We start from the raw sequence: 20,987 nt of genomic DNA, 5'->3' as shown, positions 1-20,987 counted from the left end.
AGAGTTCTGGTTCCTATGATTTTACATCTTATACTTGCTAAAAGTGTTACAGTATGTACCCTTTAAGTACTCTTGGTACAGTGGATATTCAATTTGTGTGCATAGTACAATTCCAAATAATAGCCTCTATCGACAAGAATTAACCGCTAATGTTAAGCCACTTAATGCAGAGCTAGACGCCTTAAAAAAGCACTTAGCTCAATAAAACTCCAGGAGCCGAACAAAGTTACAAAAATTTTGGAATCATCGATAAAAAGCAACCGGTAGAGAAATATCTGCCAATACTTAAATAGGAATGCCCGGCAGTCTGGCGAGGCACATTATAGTCACCATACTGTGAATGCAAATGTAAACACACAAAGCACAAAAAAGACTAATAAAGAAAATCTATACATTCACAAACCTGTTTTTTTATGTTATGAACACAAACAGATGTACAAAAATAGGGAACCCATGTTTGATTATAGAATAAGATCTATTCTCAAAACACACATAAAAACCATCTCATTTTACGAACTAGAAATTGAATACATGGAAAAATTCAATCTAACTAATTTCCAATAATACATTGCAATAAAACGCAAAAAGATATAGCTTTTACAATAAAAAATTGTAATGTTTTTTCTGTCGTTGATAAAAATTCATTGCTTGGCAATGTAATTCTTTTTAATGTTATTGTAAAATAAATCTTAATACATACAAAAAATAGACCTTATGTCCGGATTCCACCAAACTGAATTAGAGAAATCATCCAGAAGTATAACTTCATTCATAACGAGCAACGGATCTTATCGTTTTCACGATTACCTTATGGTTTGAAAATAGCCCCAAATTCTTTTCAGCGTATTTTCCGGCTTGGAACCATCCCAGGCATTCCTCTACATGGATGACCTGAAAGTTGAATAATGTTCAGAAAATAATAAGCAAAAAACTTAACAAACGTCTTTGACCTTTGCAGAAAAATTATCTTAAACTACATGACCATGACCCTGCGCAGGGACAAATCAAGCACAGGTGCCTAGGCATTGTGTTGAAAAAGCTTCTATGCCCAAAATATACGACGACCTTAACAACGACGAAGTGAAGAAAGTAGTGACCTTGCATTTAACTAATTTCACATGTTTTGTTAAACATGGTACAAAAGTAATTGCAAGAATATATGTTAGCGATCTATATATCAATGGTTCATTTGATTTAGGTAAATTTTTCCAAAGGCTTGAAAGGCCTCACCAATACCAAACAAAAGCGCAAAATCAGTAGCCAAAGCTATTTTTGAAAATTGTATTCGAAAAAACGGTCCAATGAAGACATGGGAACGGAATATAGAAATTCTATTATTGAAGAATTTATACCTAGGTATAAAATTCATAACATTTACAGCGCACCACCACCAGACATGAGGAACAATAGAACGTAGTCAACGAACGCTTAACGAATACATTCGATCCTATATATCCGTTGATAAAACAGATTGGGACGCATGGCTACAATACTTTGTCTATTCTTTCAATACAACACCTTCTATGACACACAATTATTGCCCCTACGAATTAGTTTTTAGCAAATATCCTAATTTAAGTAAATCTTTTAATTCAACAGATAGGATAGATCCGCTAAGGAGCCAAAACTTAGACAATAAAGTTCTTACAAAAGAGTAAGAACATGCTAGATAAAAATAAGCAAAAAGAAAAATCGCATGACGATAAAACACTAATGATTAAAAGTTAAAGATAGGAGCCCAGGTATTATTGAGAAATGAAAACGGTCATAAGCAAGATAACAAATATTTAGGCCCTTGTTCGATGACATCATAACTGAATGCCAATTTACATTTTACTATTATTTGTTAATAAATAACTTTCTTAAAAAACAGTTGCCAACTTGTACTACTTAATTACCCCTCACTGTAATCATTTGTTTGTATTTTTAATTCGCTCTTATACATACAGCTCACACATGTACATATCGCTTTTTATAATCTCAAACTTGAACATTAAAATCATTGCATATTAGAGATCGAAAAAACTCGGACGTTTTACACTGATAACTCTGCATTTGGGCAGAGACCGCACATTTTCGCTACAGTGACAGGACTCTGCATTCGACAAGTCCCCACATAAATCCTATTCGCACACAGAATTCACTCTGCATTCTGCGGAGAAATAGATTATTGGCAGCGCATTTGGCATCATCGTTGGATCTCCGGAAGCATCGTTGGATCACGGGAATCATCGCCACTGGTTCGTCGTGGATACCTGCATACAGGGTATGCGCGTCATAACCATCAAGTACAGTTTTGCAAGCTAAGGAATACCGACAAAAAGGGGAGGAAACAACCGTAAGCTGAACTCGCAAATGCAATCGCTGTTTTTGTCATACCACTCTGACCATATACACACATACTTGTGCAGCTGGTCTGCACATAAATGAGCCAAAAATTGAGTTACTCTCCCAAGCATCGGAGTGTGTTTTTTTTCACTCAGAACCAAAGGGCATTGCCAAAAAATTCGGATAATGTATTATTTCACTTGATAATTGCTCCACAATTACACTCAGTTTTCGCTAATTAAGCTTTCGCAATATGACTACGCCTGCTGATACTCAACTCGTGTCTTTAAGACAACAAAGGAACACAATTCAGCGAAACATAGTTAACCTCAAAGCTCGCATCGAACCGCAGAACGACATTGCTGCCCTTGAATGCGAGTCACAAATTTTGGAATCGTTTTTAAAGCAAATTCTTCAAATTCAATCGCAGATCTAACGGCTGGATTCAGCTGACGACGGCCGTCAAGAATTCGAGGGTATATTCTAGATACAAGGCAATTATCATCACTCGTATTGGGGCAACAAAGAAGGACTAGCCAGAAAATGCAAGTTTCTTCAATTCATCGGTAACTGGGCACAATAATCGTTTACCATCGTTAAAGCTACCTAAGTTCGACGGGAAGTATGGTGATATCACTGCCTTTACTAGCATGGTACATGATGACGCTTCAATATCAGCTGTTGACAAATTCAACAACTTGCTTAGCTGTTTGTCTGGAGCCGCTCTGAGTGTCGAGTCAAGTGGCAAGTGTCAATTCTCTCAAGGCGTTAAAGCAGTTAAAGGAGAGCTACGATAAAATGGTTTTGATTTTCATAGAGCACATTTCTAGCTTATTCGATATTCAATAATGAAAAGATCTGATGCCGCAGTTTTTCGTTGTATCTTGGATATCGTTTCCGCGCTGTGTGAATCGTTGTTGTCGTTAGGAACTGAAGCAGATGTTATGAACGCAATACTAATTCATCTTGTTTTATCTAAAATTGATGCAGATTCAAAATTATCCTAAGAATACGAGGTGTTGCCTACTTGGGAGGATGGTTACCACAGTTTAACACACACTATTCTTCATAGAACTGCTCATCCAGAGCAAACAGCACAGATTGTTGCCCACACTTCTTAGCAGGAGCTACATGTTGTTTCCAAGCTTCGCGTAATTCAAGGAGCGCTTTAATTCCTACGGCAGTAGTGTTGATTAGAAATAAGTTTGGAATATTTCATCCAGCCAGAGCTTTGCTTGACTCAGGCTTTGAAATAAATTTCATCTCAGACGGTTGGCCAATTTCCTTTAGCTCAGATTCGAAAGAAAAAAAATATGACATTAGAAAGGTTTTGGCTAAAAGAATAGTTTAATTCGCACCATAATTGTTTCACCGAAGAAGAGGGGTGCGAACGGCATTTTTTGGCAAACACAAAGTTTCTCACATCTGGACGGGTCCAAGTTTGGTTGCCCTTTAAAGAGAAACCTCACAAGCTAGGTAAATCTTTTGAAATGGTTAAATCATAGTTTCTGCAAAATAAACGTAGGTAGATGTACGTGAAATTCATGAAGGAATACATAGCTCTGAATCACATGCAATTGGCATCTGATTTCGACTCTCAGAAGCCACAGTATGTAATCCCGCATCATGGAGTCCTTAGCACGACTACCAAGCTGCGTGTTGTGTTTGATGCATCATGAAAAACAACGTCGAACCTTTCTTTGAATGAGTTGTTGATGATTGGGCCAAGCATCCAGCAAAATTTTATCTTAACACTTCTAGCCTTTCGTTTACATCGTCATGCACTTGTGGCTGATATCTGCAAGATGTATCGCTAGTTTGACGTATCACCAGACGATCGTATGTATCAACTTGTTCTTTGGAGAGAATCCTCTGCTGCGCATCTGGAATTGTTTCAGCTCAACACCGTCACGTACGGCATGTCCTGCGCACCATTTCCTGCAATCACGAGCTTATATATATTGCGGATCACTTCTCAAAGCAATTTCCCATCGAGGCAGCCGTACCAAAGGAAGTTATGTAAGTCGATGACCTCCTTACTGGAGCAGACAGTTTCGAAGAGCTCCATCTCAAGGCTGCAGGGTCAACACCAAACTTTCTAAGGCTGGATTATAGCTTGCAAAATGGAACACAAGCAAAATAGAAAGCAACGGAGCAGAGTTTCAATTCAAGGTTGATACCAAAGATGTAACGAAGACATTGGGCATGTCGTGGCAGCCCAAACTAGATGTGTTCTGTTTTAGTATACAGTACCTACAATCACTGTCATCACCAAGCGGAGCATCGTTTCACTTGTGGCTCACCTGTACGGTTTGCTAGGGCTCGTATCACCAGTCGTTATTCGATGCAAAATATTGGTCCAAGAGTTGTGGATGCACCGTATAAATTGGGACGATAACACTTCCTTTTGAGCTTCAATAACAGTGGAAGCGAATTGAAGCAGATTTGCGTCACCAAGAAATTTATCGGAAATACAAGGATTTTCAGATGCACCGCAGCGAGCTTATGGTTGTTGCCTATATCTACGAACAGACTTAAACTGAGAGTTTAAATCAATACTAATTATCGCAAAGTCTAAAGTGGCCCCAATAAAGGCAATTTCATTGCCGCGGCTAGAATCGTGCGCCGCCTATCTATTGTGTCAAACATGGTCCAAGGTTAAGGAAAAATTCGAAAAATACATTAATGACGGTTTATTTTGAACAGATTCAAGAATTGTTCTACAGTGGCTAACCATGCACTCGTCCAGGCCAAACTGTTTCGTCGCCAACCGGATTTCTGAGATGCAATCAACCACTTCAAACCTCATTTGGAGGCACGTTCCCGCGGACATAGGTTCAAGAGGCTGCGCAGCATCTGAGCTTATGGAAACTATATGGTTTAGTGGAAAAGCGTCTTACGTCAACCCTCACCTGGATGGCTTCAACCAGTGCAAAATTCTTAGAACACCGAAGAAGAGTTGAAGCTGTGAAAACCAACAGTCCTCACATGTACCGATAGTGGCAGTAATGAAGATGTGTTCGATTACGTTACAAACGGGTTCTCATCCTATCGGCGCATTTTGCGAGTCATAGCTTTTGTGTTGGGCTTCTTCAATCGAATCAAGGCCAACAGGAAAATGAACGTAGTCGATGCCCTGGTAGTAATTCCCATGTACATTTTAATATAAAACGAAATGCTTCCGTAAATGCAACATTAAAAAGCTAAGCAATTTCATGGATATGAAAAGCGCAATTGAACTATTCTATAGCGTTCTAAATACGTTTTTTAATAAATGCGTTACTGACAGTCATACTCCAAGACATAACAGATCTCCGGGGTTTACACAAGAGCTTTAAAGACTTAAAAGCAAACGCACGGGCAAGACATCTTAATTTTCGAAATATATAGTTGCTCGATTGAATTTTATTGTTCTTAACAGTCAATGTTATTTTCTGTTTTTGAACCGGTATAAGACCGAATTTTCAAATAATCCGCTGCAATTTTATTACTTTGTAAATGTCAAGCGAAAAAACTCAACCTTGCCTTTATTATTACTATTAAACTCAACTGAGGCGTCTATTGACTCTGAAATTGCTGATTTATTTGCCAAGTTCTTCCAAACTACCTTGTTTATAGCAGACCGCCAGCACCTAGTAAAATGCTCATAGGTGTGCGCTATACATGCAGGTCTGTTATACAGCTTTTCATGTTTATTGTTCTTCGTCTTTCTTATCTCGCTACATTTGTCGCGTTATCTATTCAGCTGAGCTACAGCGAATACATGTTAAAATTTTGAAGTCAAGCTTTCTGCAAGTCAGTTATACAAAATCGCTGCAACTCCGAGCACAGCTAATAAAATCAAGAAATAATTTCAATTGAACCTATCGTGCGTTTAATTTATATTTCTAAACTAATGGGTGGCATTTTGGTTGTTTTCCCCATAAAAATACCTATAGTTAGGTTTCTTATCTAAACACAGATTTTTATTTTATTTGTTACATTAACGTTAGCAAATATCTGCCAACATAAATATAGTACACGACTCACATCAAGTGGCAGTGGGCAAGGACAGGTGACTTAGGATGTTTGTTACAATAAAATTAACAGAGCATTTGGAAAATATAAAAAAATACAGTTCATTATATTGCGAACAAAAAACGCGTATTTGACCCAGTACGTACGTATGTACAAGTCCAGTTATTAATTTGTGAAGAAACATGACACCATGGCAGGTCCGACGATCCTTGAGGGAGGGCAGGTTCAGTAGACGCAGTCTATCCACGTAAGATGGTATGTAACGATGAGTATCCCAGTTTAAACCACGTAAAGCAAGCAATAGTAACTGTTTCTGTACCGATCCTATAATATATAGAAGTATTCAAGAATTGGACGAACCAAAGAAATGTTTTTCGTGGTATAGGGTTCCTCAAATTCCTTAGACCAACGTTTACTAACAGAGAACTTTAAGTTGTCCTTAATTAACACTCCAAGGTCTGTTACGAAATTCATGCGTTCAAGATCATTCGTCCCAATAGATAATGAAATGGGGAGAAGCCTCTACCGATAAAAGGACATAAAGTTACTGTTTGCGCATTTGGCGCTTGTATTTAAATCACTAGTTGTAGGGCGAGAGCGGGAGCCAATAAAGCTTTCGTCCATAAGTTAGGTTCTAAGAGAAATTATTGAAATATAATAGTCATTGATCAATCGAACGTCATCGTAGCCACTCCTTTTCGTCGTGCTTTCGAAATAGTTTTTCACAAATTCTCAATTTAACATCGTCGAACTACTGCAGTGACAAGTTTTGTTAATACAAAACAGTATTAAATTTTCATGGTGACCCCGACGTGATCTGCAGTAGAGTTCGCGAGTTTTAATTTTTTTCGGTAAAAAACTATAAATATTACCAACAAAAACCAAAACCAATTTATTCGTGTCGGTTCGACCAATAAATTAAAATCAACAATATTTCGTCGCTGGAAATTTTCTGCCGTTCCTTGAGTTGCCCCAGACGTTTCTGCAAATTTAATTGCTTAATTTGCTGCTGCCGCCAAATGGAAGTAAATAAGGAAGTCGCAATTATCAAGTCGGCCATCCAGGTATAGAGTGCCAAAAGTTGAAAGTTAATCTGTGGCGTTTTGTCAATTGTGTTTTGGCCCATCTTTCAACTTTTTGCATTCGTGTAAAAATCGGTAGATAGTGAGCATTCTAACCAAGAAATAAAAATTTGCATGTACTAACAACCAAAATTCTACAATATACATAATATATTTCGAATTATATGTGAATCGCTTTGGCCAAAAAACAAGCAATAAAATACTCGTCGTCGACCCAATTAGTGCGAACTTAATTCCCCCAACTTTCGTCGTAGTGAGCACCAATTTAGGGTATAAATACAAATAGCTGGAAAAAAGTGAAAATTGTGAAAAGTGTAGCTCTCAGAAAATTAGCGGCAATAACTTTCGCCGTAATTCTCTCGGTACTTAGCTCCCTCACACTGTGTGCGATCGGTAAATTACTCGTTGATTTTTATTATATTATTTAACAAATAAATAATTTAATAAAAATAAATATTTAACACCTCTTCGATACCAACAAAATAAATACAAATTAACGCAATGGCAACTAAGGATATCGAAGAGCTTAAACACCAACGAGATGTTTGCATGAAAAGTATTAACCGAACTTATCGCCACTTAAAAGAAGCTAAATTATCAGTAAATCCGGTTGAGCTTAAGTGTCGATTAGAGATTCTAGATACGCACATTAAAAATGCTTCACTTTTGCAAAACCAAATAGAAGTGAAAGATACAAAAGATGTATACCGCGAAGAGTTGGAAGAGAGGGCCGTAATGACAACGTCATTGCTGATTTCAATTTTAAATAAGTCCAAACAAAATAATATCGAGAAATCCGCTCCGCCAGCAAATCGCCCGCCTCAATGCCGTCTGCCGAGCGTTGCTCTCCCAACTTTTAGCGGAGAACACTCCGAATTTAAAAATTTTATAAGCCTTTTCGAAACTTTCGTTGACAAAGATGACACTTTACACGATATTGAAAAATTCAATCATTTAATTTCGTGTTTAGCTGGAGACGCTGTAGGAACAGTTAGGGCCTTCCAAGATACTGCGGAAAATTATCCCAAAGCCCTTGCTAGCCTGAAGCGGGTGTACGATAATGATTGTCTTATTTTTTTTTTTTGACAACATATCGACACTTTTTAATTTACGAAAAATTCCCCAGCCTTCAGCTACAGCCTTGAGAACCCTCATCGACACGGTCACAGTCTTGTATGACTCCTTGCTGTCTATTGGGGATGATAGACGCATTACTAATTCTATTTTAATACATCTGGTAATGAGCAAGGTCGATGCAGGAACTAAAAGAAAATGGGAAGAACAGTTAGATTATACTTCGCTTTCACTGCGGAGCGAATGTGAGCCGGCTCTCAACAGGCGATACCAACACATGGTAGCGGAAGAGGCTTCCAAGCCCAAAACTGTTCAGCAGAACCAAACTAACCCTAAGAATAATGGAAATAGGAGTTTTTCGTTTGTCGCTGCCAGGTACGAATCTGTTCAATGCATGTATTGCAACTCAGCTGAACATCAGATTGGAAACTGCGCTTCCTTCGCAGCCCTAACAGTTCATCAAAGATTCGATTTCGCTAAAAGAGCATTAACTGCTTAAGAAAGGGTCACACGGTCAAAAAATGCAAATCGAACAGATGTAGAGTGTGCAATCCCTCACATCACACTTTGCTACACATATATATCCCAAACACAAATCTCGCGTTGCCACCCCCTTCTCAACCCACGCTCATGCAGGACTCTCCATCCACGTCGAATGTTTTGCATGCGAATGCATCGGATCGAGTCATTCTTGCAACTGCTGTTGTGAGCGTCCAAACCAAAAGCGTCGAGTTTGTATTAGCTCGAGCGTTGCTCGACTCTGGTTCACAAATAAACTTTGTGGCTGATGAGCTCGCTCAGAGGCTCAAAATTACAAGAGAGGACGTGTGAATGAGCTTGCAAGGCACTGGTGGAACTAATGCCCAATCCACAAAAAAATACACACGATTGTGAAGTCGCGGGTAGGGAACAGCCAATTGTCGTTCGATTTTTGGATTATGAAAAATATTTCTGGTTATCATCCGGATCAAGCGGTGAACACCAGCGGGTGGAGGGTGCCTGAAAATATTCAGTTGGCAGATCCATTCTTCTTCAAGCCCCAAAAAATAGATATGCTTATCGGCGCTGAAACATTCTTTGAACTTTTATCTATTGGCCAGATATAGCAGGGGCCTGAATTCCCCATCCTACAAAAGACAGTTCTTGGCTGGATAGTGTCAGGCAGATGTGCCTCTGAAAATAATAAAAACGCTGAAAAAATGGTACATCTCAGCTGCCAGGAGGAAGCGTTGGAGTCAATTGACACAACCCTGCAGAAATTTTGGTCTGTGGAGGACTTGCCGCCCAAGGCTAAAGTCCATACTCCTGAGCAACAACTCTGTCAGCAACACTTTGAGAAAATTACTCAAAGATTGTCGTCCGATAGATTTTCGGTACGTTTGCCGTTTAAATCTGACCCAAATACTCTTGCTTGGTTCGTCATACGAAGTTGCGAAACGTAGATTTTTGTCGCTAGAAAGGAAATTGTCAAAGGACCCTTCGCTGAAGAAGATGTATATTGAATTCATGGAGGAATATGTCTCATTGGGCCACATGTCCTCCATCAATGACAAAATTCCGAATACTGATTTCATTCCGCACCAATGCGTTTTACGGCCACAAAGTACTTCAACTAAGTTGAGAGTAGTTTTCGATGCATCGAGCCGTACTTCTACGCAGGTAGCGTTGAATGACATCTTGATGGTAGGCCCAACTATTCAAGAGGAGCTGTACTCGACTCTGCTTCGGTTTAGATTGCATAAGTTTGCCCTTGCGGCCGACGTCAAAAAGATGTATCGCTAAGTGATGGTGGACGAAGCTGATCGTAACTTCCAGCTCATAGTATGCAGACGAGATCTTTCTGAGTCCCTGAAAATCTTTAAGTTGAACACCGTTACATATGGAACTTCGCCAGCCCCCTTTTTGGCGATTCGGTGTTTAATGCGGCTAGGAGAGATGGCGCAAGCAACTCATCCAAAAGCCGCAAAGGTTATTCAGAATGATTTTTATGTTGACGATTTGTTGACTGGCGCCGGATGCGTTGAGGACCTGCAAAGCCTTCGAGACGAAGTTTCTCAGGTCTTGCAAGAGGCAGGCTTTGAATTGGCAAAGTGGTTTTCAAACTGCCCAGAGTTATCCGCATCTGATAGCGCTGTAATGCCACTTATGGCAGACTCAGACGTAACCAAGACCCTTGGCGTGGTTTGGTTACCGGTTAAAGATTACTTTCAATTTCGGTTGGATGACTCTTTCCTGGATCTTCGCGCGACAAAACGAAATATTTTGTCGGTAACTGCTCGACTTTTCGACCCATTTGGCCTCTTGTGTCCTTTGGTCATAACGGCAAGGATGTTGTCGCAGGAACTGTGGCTTCGAAAATTAGATTGGGACGAGACGCTACCGATGAAGTTGCTCACGTCGTGGGAGACGTTTAAATCGACGCTTCTGCAGCTGCCTAAAATTAAGGTATCGCGATTCGTCAACACAGATCCACAAGTCCCGATTCAAATACATGGTTTCGCTGATGCTTCCATGCGAGCGTATGGAGCGAGCATCTACGTTCGGACTCAAACTGCTGAAGGTTTGAAAGTTTCTTTATTGACCGCCCAATCGAAAGTAGCTCCCCTCAAGACGAAAACTTTGCCTCGCCTTGAGCTGTGTGCAGATCTCTATAATCGTGTCAGGCCATTGCTAAATTCTTTCATTGAGCATTGTTTTTCTGTGAACAGACCCGGAGATCACTTTACACTGGATCAAAACCCATCCCTCGTAGTTGTCGGTTTTTGTTTCGAACCGGGTTGCAGAAATTCAGGAGTGACCGGAGAAAGCAATTTGGAGACACCACGAAAGTCAACCCAGCAGACATAGTGTCCCGAGGATGTGACGTAGAGGTGCTTACAACACCCATTTGGTTCGGTGGGCCTTCGTTCTTGCTAGACTCAGAAAATAATTGGCCTGTAAATAAACATTTCGAACTGCCGGCTGATGTAATCTCGATGGAGCTACGCAAATCGGCAATAGCTCTCGTAGTGAGCCCAGAGCCAAATTATGTGCTTCAGAAAATAGAATCCTTTTCGTCGCACCTGTTCGTGAAGGTTTTTCGTTTTATTCAAAGGTGCACCTGTCTAAGCCTGTCTAAGCCCTTTGAGAAAAGTATTTCGCCAATAGAACTGGATTTCGCTTTTGATAAAATTGTCGAAGTTATCCAATTTCACGAATTCAGGGACGACATAAGTAAAATTCTGAAAAATAAACCGGTAGCAACGAATATTCAAAAGTTAAACCCTTTTCTTCAAAAAAATAAATTAGATTGGTGCTCCTCGACATTGCACTATGGGGCCAACGAAGACATTTTTTGCCCAAAACCAATTTTTTAAAGGTCGTTAAATATATTTTTTTTAATCGCGATGGATAGAAATAATCCTAATCTTAAATGTTGAAAACACAAAATTTTAACAGAGCGCATTACTGTTAAGCTATCAGCTGTCAAAGTCAGCTGTTTGTGCAACTTGAAACGAGCGCTTTAAGTCGTAAATTTTTCTTCCAAATTTAACACAAAAAAGAAGCAAAAAAGCCAATTCAAGTGCAATTTTTTGGCATACAGTCCAATAATAGTGGTTTGCAATATGTATCGATTGTGACGTCCCTGTTATTTTGTGTAAGTTATAACCCCAAAAAATATAAAAGCTTGTAGTGATTTGTTATTTTTAAATAGAGCTACAAAGTGATTCAAGCACTTTCAAACTCTAAAACTTGTTACATATTATAAATTATTCAATTACTTTTCTATTCTGTTAGTATAAAAGTGCACTTTTGCGCACTTTTTCTGAAATTAAACTTTTTAGGTTCTAACGTCATATTTGCAAACTCCGAGTTTTTTAACATATGGAAAGCAGAGGTGACAAAGAGTGCAAAGGAGATTGCCATCTTCGAATTTTTGAAAGCGTTAATACGTTGTCCTTGTTCCAAGCAAGATGAGGCAATTTTGTTCAAAAAAAGTCAAAGCCTTTGCTACAATGTAACACAGAAGGGGGCAATTGCAAAAGAAACTCAAACCTTTTCAGCCAAAAGCATTCTTCTTGGCTAAGGAAACGAAGGGACAGAAATAGCATCCCTGCAGAATAACTAATTCAAGCTGCAAGTGCAGCTTTATTAAAACGAAATTATAGATTTCTTTATTACACACTTTTTTAAACTTTTTTCAATACAATTACTGCGTTTGCTCTGAAAATAACTTCTCCCAAAAGGTAAGACCACGCCCATTTTTTTTCCAACCTTGTATTTTTTTATCATTATCTTCTGAATAAAAAAAAAATTTTTTGTTTAGTATTTAGCAAAAAAAAAAAAACCTAAAAAACCTTCCTTTTCGTATCATAGACTAAATTTAAAAAAAAAACCCGTGAAAATTGCTTCGTTTTTAAGTTATTAATTAATGTTACAAAAAGTAGTCGTTTGCCCCATAGTGCATTGCTACGAGTTGGGGGTCGGTTATTGAATGCTCCTATCCCGTACGAAGTCTGCACGTCACGAACTGTCACGCTGTAAGCCGCAACTCTTGACGCAAATTATGGGAAACTTGCCAGCAGATAGACTTCGAGCTCTCCGCTCGTTCAATATTTGTGGCGTTGATTTTTGTGGTCCCTTCAGCACAACGTATCGTATCCGTGGTAAGCCACCGTAAAAGTCGTACGTGGTCTTGTCCGTCTGTTTTGCGTCCAAAGCGGTCCACTTAGAATTAGTGTCTGACCTGATGCGTTCTTGTTGGCATTTCAAAGGTTCGTAAGTTGTCGCGGGATTCCGGAGAAGGTGTGGAGCGACAACGCCACCAATTTCGTCGGCGCAGATCGCCACATGAGCGAGTTCCGAGCCCGTCTGAAGGAGCAGGGGGACGGTATCGAAACATTCGCATCAAAAAAAAAGATGCGAGTTTGCGTTCATACCGCCCAGAGCACCGCACTTCGGCGAACTATGGGAGGCAGGTGTGAAGCCTGCAAAGAACCTGTTCCTTCGGACGGTAGGCCAAGACCTCTTGACCGCGGAGGAGCTCGGAACTCTGTTCACCAGCGTGGAGGCCGTGCTCAACTCCAGGCCCCTCGGAGACAACCTTCCGCCCCAGCAGTGGAGGATTGGACGAGTGGTAGCGGTGCACGCCGGCGCCGATAGCAAGGTTCGCGTGGCGGACGTCAGGACGCAGGACGGGAAATATCGGCGAGCAGTCCACCGATTGGCCCTGTTGCCCGTTCTGGGCTGAAGGAAGTCGTCCCTTCAGAGAGGGCGGCGTTTGCGCCCTTGGCGTTTGTATTTAAATCACTAGTTGTAGGGCGAGAGCGGGAGCCAATAAAGCTTTCGTCCGTTCGCTCTTGCGAATTCGCCCGGTCTCTCGCCACCGTAGCATAAGTTAGGTTCTAAGAGAAATTATTGAAATATAATAGTCAGTGATCAATCGAACGTAGATCATCAAAGCAAACACGCAAAATGTATTCAGATAATGTAATTATGCAAATTACGTATAGTCACTGTGTTTTTGCGATCAAAACATTTCGTTGTGATAACGATCACCGAAAACTAGTTAAAATGACCAAAATTGGATTTGATCGATGTAGTTTACACGGATAAAATTTGATCAGATGGAGGAGCGATAAAAATACTCGCCCGACAACGACAAGGAGAAACCCAGTCATTATGATTAGTATATTTTTATTTAGTTTACCCTTACAATTTAAACAGGTCTAATTGTATTTTTCCCCCGGTTCTCTTCTAAAGGACCCCATCACCAATATACTCTCCAAGGCCGGACGGGCTTCCTGTGTGCGTGCTTAAGTTATGTGCCTCAACTATTTGTAAACCGATTCTTAAACTGTTTTAATTGTCTAACTCAACTGAATTGTCAATTATCTGAAAAAATTCGTTTATTATTCCACCCCATAAAAAGGGAGGAAAGTAGAATGTTTGAAATAACAGAGGTATTTCTAAATTGTCTGCAATACCTAAAGCATTTGAGCTCATTATTGCATCTCAATTGCAACATTTTTGTTCCTCACTAATATCACCTTATCAACATGGTTTTGTTTAGCGAAGGCCTACCACGAACCTACTTGAATTGACATCTATTATAGTTAAAGGATTTAATAATAAAATGCAGACTGATGTTATTATATACTCAGATTTAAGTAAGGCTTTTGATTCTGTTAACCATTCTCTTCTGTTATTTAAATTAGATCAGCTCGGGTTTTTAACTTATCGTTTAACTTGGTTTTCAAGTTATTTGAATGGAAGAACTCAGAGGGTTATTTTTAAAAATGCAGTTTCTAATATGATATACGTAACAACTGGAGTGCCTCAGGGTAGTCATTTGGGCCCAGCGCTATTTATTTTATTCATCAATGATCTTCCTTCTGTCATAATACATTCTCGAATATTAATGTATGCTGATGATGTTAAACTTTGTTTGTCCTATAATAATAAAATAATATCCTAATAATAAAAATAATTTGCAATCGGGTTTCGGTTTACAATCTGAAATTGATTGTTTTCAGAGATGGAGTTAATCTAACATCTTAAATCAGAATTGGCTTAAATGACTTTTTATAAGAGTACGCCTTCACTTATAAACTATTCTCTTCTTAAAGTCTACTGCTAACAAGGCTATTTAGAATACTGAATAATAATTTAGAATATTGGGCTCCCGTTTGGAGTCCCCAATATCAAGCCCACATTGGTCATATTGAGCCGCTATAAAAATATTTCTTTTTCCCCTTCGTGGTTTGAACTGATTCTAAGCTATGATTGCCGTACATATGTACCTTAAATATGGCCTGCATGAACCCTTTCGTGTTCTTAGTAATAATTATTATAATCTATATAATCAAATTTGCATTTCAACCTCTATCCCTGTCCTAAAAACTACAGTTTAAACATATTTGCAACGTACTTAGTTTTAGTTTTTTTAGCAAATGGGTCTATATTAGGTTATTTGTGTTTTCCTCGCGAACTCCATAACTGCCCACTATGCTAATAGGGCCCGCGCGTAACAAGCTCGTGCTTGGTTTCGTTGGGCCCCTTGTTTGTACTGTTTATAGTGCATCAACGTTTAATACTATCAATCAAAAACACCTTTTGAAGAGGTCAAATTAACGTGACTCCAAAAACTTCTGATAACACATTTTGTGACAACTATAATGTATTTTACCAAAAAATTACTTTTTTTTATTAAATTGTTTGTCATCGGCACAATCAAATCAGTCTTGTTACTTAACAACTCAAAGCAGCGTGCCGATTACGACGAACAGACAGATAAGGCTCAATCGACTCTTGTAGTAATGCTGATCAGAATACATTTATATGCGTTGCAAACTTTTGACTGAAATTATATTACCCTCTAAAATGGTATATGAAAGGCCAGATGTTGTTTCTCCCAAATTAACAAATTCAGAACATGGATTACCAATTTAAATTATACCATTTTGATTACTGTTAAAATTGATTAGTTCTATTTGATTTTGTTTTTCTGAGTATTTGTTACCACACTTCGTTATGTTATAACCTTTTTTTTAATGTGTTCGGATCAGAATTGTACATTTTTAAACGTTTTTTGAAATACAGACTTTAAATGACCTGGAGGAATCAACACTTGTAACGGGTCTTGATGAACCAAGACTGCATTATAACAGGCGTGTGCTTTCAGTGGTCGGCATGGCGCTATCTATGGAGCAGTAGTCGACACACATAATGGAGCATGCTCGCAATTCTTTGTGTGAGTAATTTGTGACGACTTAGTCGGAAGTTAGAGAACGTATTCCAAAAAAGAAAACTTCTTTCATGCGTATGCACCGCCCTTTATAAAAGGCGCGTTTTTAAAAATGCTTATGGATAGAAAAAACGCTTTTGCTAATCCAGATGAAGCACTACCCTATAACACATCGGTGGTAGCTACAATTAGGACAGAAAACGAAGACCCCATTTATGCAAAAATTTTATCCTTACCCTATGGGGGCTGCCGACTTTGTCAACAAAGAAATACAAAATCTGTTAAGTAACGGCATAATCCAAAAATCAACGTCTCCATACAACAACCCAATATGGGTAGTAGACAAAAAGGGAACTGATGAAGAGGGCAACAAGAACATGCGACTAGTAATTGACTTTCGCAAACTTAACGAAAAAACAATATAAGACAAGTACCCCATGTCAAATATCTCTATGATATTTGGGAACTTAGGCAAGCCCAAATATTTCACAACGTTGGATCTTAAGTGGGGTTATCACGGGGGAAGATATGAATTTCGAAGGCTCCCTTTTGGTCTGAAAAATGCGGCCAGTATATTTCAGAGGACAATCAACGATATTTTGCGAGAAAAAATCGGCAAATTTTGCTACGTATATGTGGATGATGTGATCATCTTTTCAGAAAATGCACAATCCCACGTCACACATGTAGATTAGTTTCTAAAGAACCTTTACGAAGCAATCATGAGGGTGTCAGTAGAAAAACCGCGCTTCTTCAAAAAATTTGGATTTTTTTAGGTTTCATAGTAAACTGTGATGGCGCAACAACTGATGCACAAAAGGTCAGGGCCATTAAAGACTTTCCGGAACCAAAGTCTGCGAACTATTAGAGATTTGCAGCTATAGCGAGACCTTTTTCTGATATCCTAAAAGGAGAAAATGGAACTGTTAGTAGACACAGGTCACGGAAAACTCCAGTTCAGTTCTCTGAAGCACAGCAAAAAGCGTTTCAGAAGCTGCGAAATATCTTGGCATCTGAAGACGTGATGCTGAGATACCCTGATTATAAGAAGGCATTTGATCTAACGACGGATGACTCGGCTTATGGAATTGGTCCCAAGAAGGACACCCTATTACAATACAGCAGGTACTCTCCGAGTACTACTTCCCAAAAATGGCCAAATTAGCTGCCGAGATCGTAGGAAATTGAAAGACCTGTGCAAAAGCCAAATACGACAGGCATCCAAAAAAACATGAGCTCAGCGAGACGCCTCCTTACGTAGGGGAAATGCTTCATATTGACAAATTCTGTACGGCTAAAAAATACTTGCTCACCTGCGTAGACAAATTTTCAAAATTCGCTGTGGTGCAGCATGTCAAGGACAATTGAGAACCTTAAACCGGCCATATTACAACTTATGAATTTTTTCCCTAGGCCTAAGGTAGTCTATTGCGATAATGAACCATCATTAAAGTCGCACACAATCTCAACTATGCTCGAGAACCATTTTGGTGTAAGCATTGCAAACGCACCACCCCTCCATAGACTCTCAAACGGACAAGTGAAGTGCTTCCACAGCACCCGGTCGGAACTCGCACGTTGTTTGAAAATCGACAAAGGTTTAACTGATACTGTGGAAGAAATTTTGTTGGCCGCCACCAAATATAACAAATCGATTCATTCGGTCATCAACGAACGACCAGTCGACGTAGTGGAGGTGCATCCGGACGATCCGCAAACGGAAATATAAAATAGGATCATAAGGGCCCAGGACACACTTAGGGCCAGGGAAAATGTCTCCCGACAAAACAGGGTATTCGAGGTCGGCGGAAAGTCTTGGTTAAGTCAAACCGAAGACTTGGCAATAAACTCACACCAGAAGAAAGCTGTAGAAGCGGACATGGGGACCACGGTCCTCATCAAGGGGAGGGTGGTCCACAAAGACAACATCAAATAAAAAAAGTTTTTTACCTTCATTTTTTCCTTTTTTGCCACTTAGCACAAATTTTTACTAGCTGTAAGCATAGGTGATAGAATACATTTTTAAGGTTAAGATAGGTTCCGTTGGTGGTGGACAACCTTGTCATGAACAAAAATATAGCTCCAAATTCATTCCACAGGTTCAAAATCATCCCAATCCTCTTCTCCTTAACCATGGCGTCGACATCACCGAATCTTTAGAAGTCAAGTACATACATCCCCATTATTGACGGTCAAATACCAGTATGGGAGGACTTTGCATCCATTAGACATGCAGCGAACCTTACAGAGTACAGGCGCGTAGTAGAAGAAACAGAAAATTTGAGGGATATGTTCCCCCAGTCACACATGAGAAAGCTTTTGAATGTGGATACAGCTCACCTCCGCGACCTGCTCTACTTGTTAGGCGTGCACCACAGGGTAGCCAGGAGTTTAGACTTTTTAGGATCAATGTTAAAAGTCTTAGAAATAATTAAATTTACAGAAACACAATCAATTCAAAAAATATACAAATAGAAATAAATACCAGAATACAAAGTCAAATTAATGAATTAACGTCAATCGTAAATCAAATCCTGAAAGTGGGAAAGGGTTCACAAGTGGACACTGGCCATTTATATGAATCATTGCTCTCCAGAAATCGAATGTTAACAATGGAACTTCAAAATTTAATGATGGCAATCTCGCTTGCTAAAGTAAACATAGTCGCCCAAACATATTAGATCACGCAGACCTAGAAAGTTTTTGGATGGAGAAGCCCACCGACACTCCTATAAAAGATATTTTGTCCGTAGCATCCGTGAAAATTCTCCAGTCTCCAGTCATCATTAAATTCCCAAAAATTAAATTAGCATGTAAGAAGAATGCAATGGGGAAATGTATGCGATCCAGAATTGCTCCACACCACCAGGAGACACTTTCTGCCAACTTTCAGCGGAGACCACATGCGCCCGAGAGCTCCACGCAGGTGGAGTTGCGCACTGCGAGACCCAACCAAGTGATTTACATTCGATCACTTATGTCGATGAGGCAATTATTATCATCAATAATCAATCAGCGCAAGTACGAGTAGACAACGTAACAAGCGTCTGGATACACGGGACGCATCTCGTCACGTTTAATGAGCGCGTCACAGTAAACGAAACCCTGGTTTTGAGCCAAAACTCCGCCCAAAAGAGGACTCCAGGGGTGGCAAGCTTACCCTCACTGAACATCACCATCAATCAAAATGCTCTGAGCCTCCCCTACCTTCACCGCTTGAGTGAACGTAACCTAGAATACATTCAGAAGTTCGGAAATAATATCAACACCAATCAGGCACACATGGTAGCGCTAATTACAGAAGTAATATGTTGCGCGTTGATTGGTGTCGGCCTAACCTAAGATCTGCGGTCCAACTAAGAAGGGTGATTGCTGAAATAGGGTCGACCGAGGGCGGCCTCAATCTTGAGGGGGGAGTAGTTAACTAAGTAGCTAACCGGACGAAGGCGACGACCGAATGTCCGAAGCCCAGCAGCTGCCAAAACCGCTGACGCGGCATTTGGATGATCGTGCATAGCCGGCAAGCACTCAATTTCATTTTTTGTTAGCTTTAAGTTCACTTCTGATTTAGATTCAATAAAGAGCACATCGCTCATAAAACAAACTCCGGCAACCGCCGTTAAACAATTTATCATTTGAACACTGACTGAGTCTTTAAGCCAGCAGTGAATGAAGGGCAGTTACCCTCCCAACGTAATCATCAATGGCCTGCAGCCTTTTTCACAAATCATTTTTTAAATTTTTTTTGTGAGAAGTTTCAGAACATTATTGATAATTGTGTGGGTATTATGTCGCATTTTTTGGAATCAAATCGTTTCGTTAAGTTCTGAACGAAGAAATGGACGACAGAATTCGGTTGGATTTAGAAAATTATTTCATGACAATCAAAACTTACTCTGGGACATCAGGCTCATTTTCGTTAACAATTTTAGCAACCGCTAATTCATAATTTGAACATTTATTTTCCAGGGCAAAGGCAATATCAGATTCTATGTTAAGTTGATCGACCTGAAATAACTAAATCCGCATTATTTTATACAAATATTTTAATTGAAATACTTAATACCAGCTTGGATACTTCCTGGTCTTCCGCTTTTTTAGCCCAATCAGCCATATCAAAATCGTTTTTAATTTTATCTGTAAACAAAAACTCCGGGTAAAACTCAAAGTTATCAAATACTCTTTTCCAAATATTACACTACTCATGGTTTTTATCGATTAATCGAAAATTTCTAAAAATGAATATTTGTTTTGTATGTGCGTCAAAGTAGCGTCGGTGACTTAGCGGAGATTGGGAGAACAACTGAAATTGAAACACGAGGGCTATTTTTAATTTGTAATATATCTAAATGCAAATATATTAAGAATTAAAATATCTAACAATATAAATGTGATATGAGAATATTAGAACTCTGCATGTATTTTATATATGCATTTAAAATATCGGGTCTCCACAATTTTGCCAATTTCTCCCCTTAAAGAGGTCGTGCCAATATACACGCTAATGCCCTTTTCCACACAGTCCATTCCTGAAAAACCGTTGGGATTTTTGAAAAAGTGAAACTCCAGTTTCCACAGAGCACACCAACCTTCCAATTTCAGCTGATCTGTAGTGCATCAAAACATAAACCAAGATTGACTCATCAAAACATAAACATAGGTGACCTGTTGACTTTTTTCATGTTTTGACGAGCCACAGCTGTTCAGATCAGCTGAAATCGGAATGTGGATGTGTAAAAGTAGTGAGAATATAGTATTCT

At 39.3% G+C, this 20,987-nt stretch overlaps 1 protein-coding gene across 2 annotated transcripts in view; it reads right to left on the bottom strand.

The window, feature by feature from the left end:
• Window positions 1–20,410, bottom strand: part of LOC108137349 (DEAD-box helicase Dbp80) — a 225,663-nt gene extending 205,253 nt beyond the window's left edge. Inside the window, exons 1-2 of one of the 2 annotated variants that reach the window (XM_041709788.1) lie at window positions 20,294–20,410; window positions 20,123–20,244 (exon numbers count right to left, since the gene is read on the bottom strand). In XM_041709788.1, coding sequence (XP_041565722.1) covers window positions 20,123–20,244; window positions 20,294–20,341 — 170 coding nt within the window. In that variant the 5' untranslated portion in view covers window positions 20,342–20,410. The remainder of the gene's footprint in view (window positions 1–20,122; window positions 20,245–20,293) is intronic. The other variant, XM_041709789.1, reaches the window with a different exon arrangement.
• Between the last annotated feature and the right edge of the window lie 577 nt (window positions 20,411–20,987).

The sequence above is a fragment of the Drosophila elegans genome, unplaced genomic scaffold (assembly GCF_018152505.1).
Source record: "Drosophila elegans isolate 14027-0461.03 unplaced genomic scaffold, ASM1815250v1 contig_512, whole genome shotgun sequence".
Lineage (NCBI taxonomy): Eukaryota > Metazoa > Arthropoda > Insecta > Diptera > Drosophilidae > Drosophila > Drosophila elegans.
Note: the sequence above shows the minus strand (reverse complement) of the source record. Positions and strands in the feature narration are given on the sequence as shown.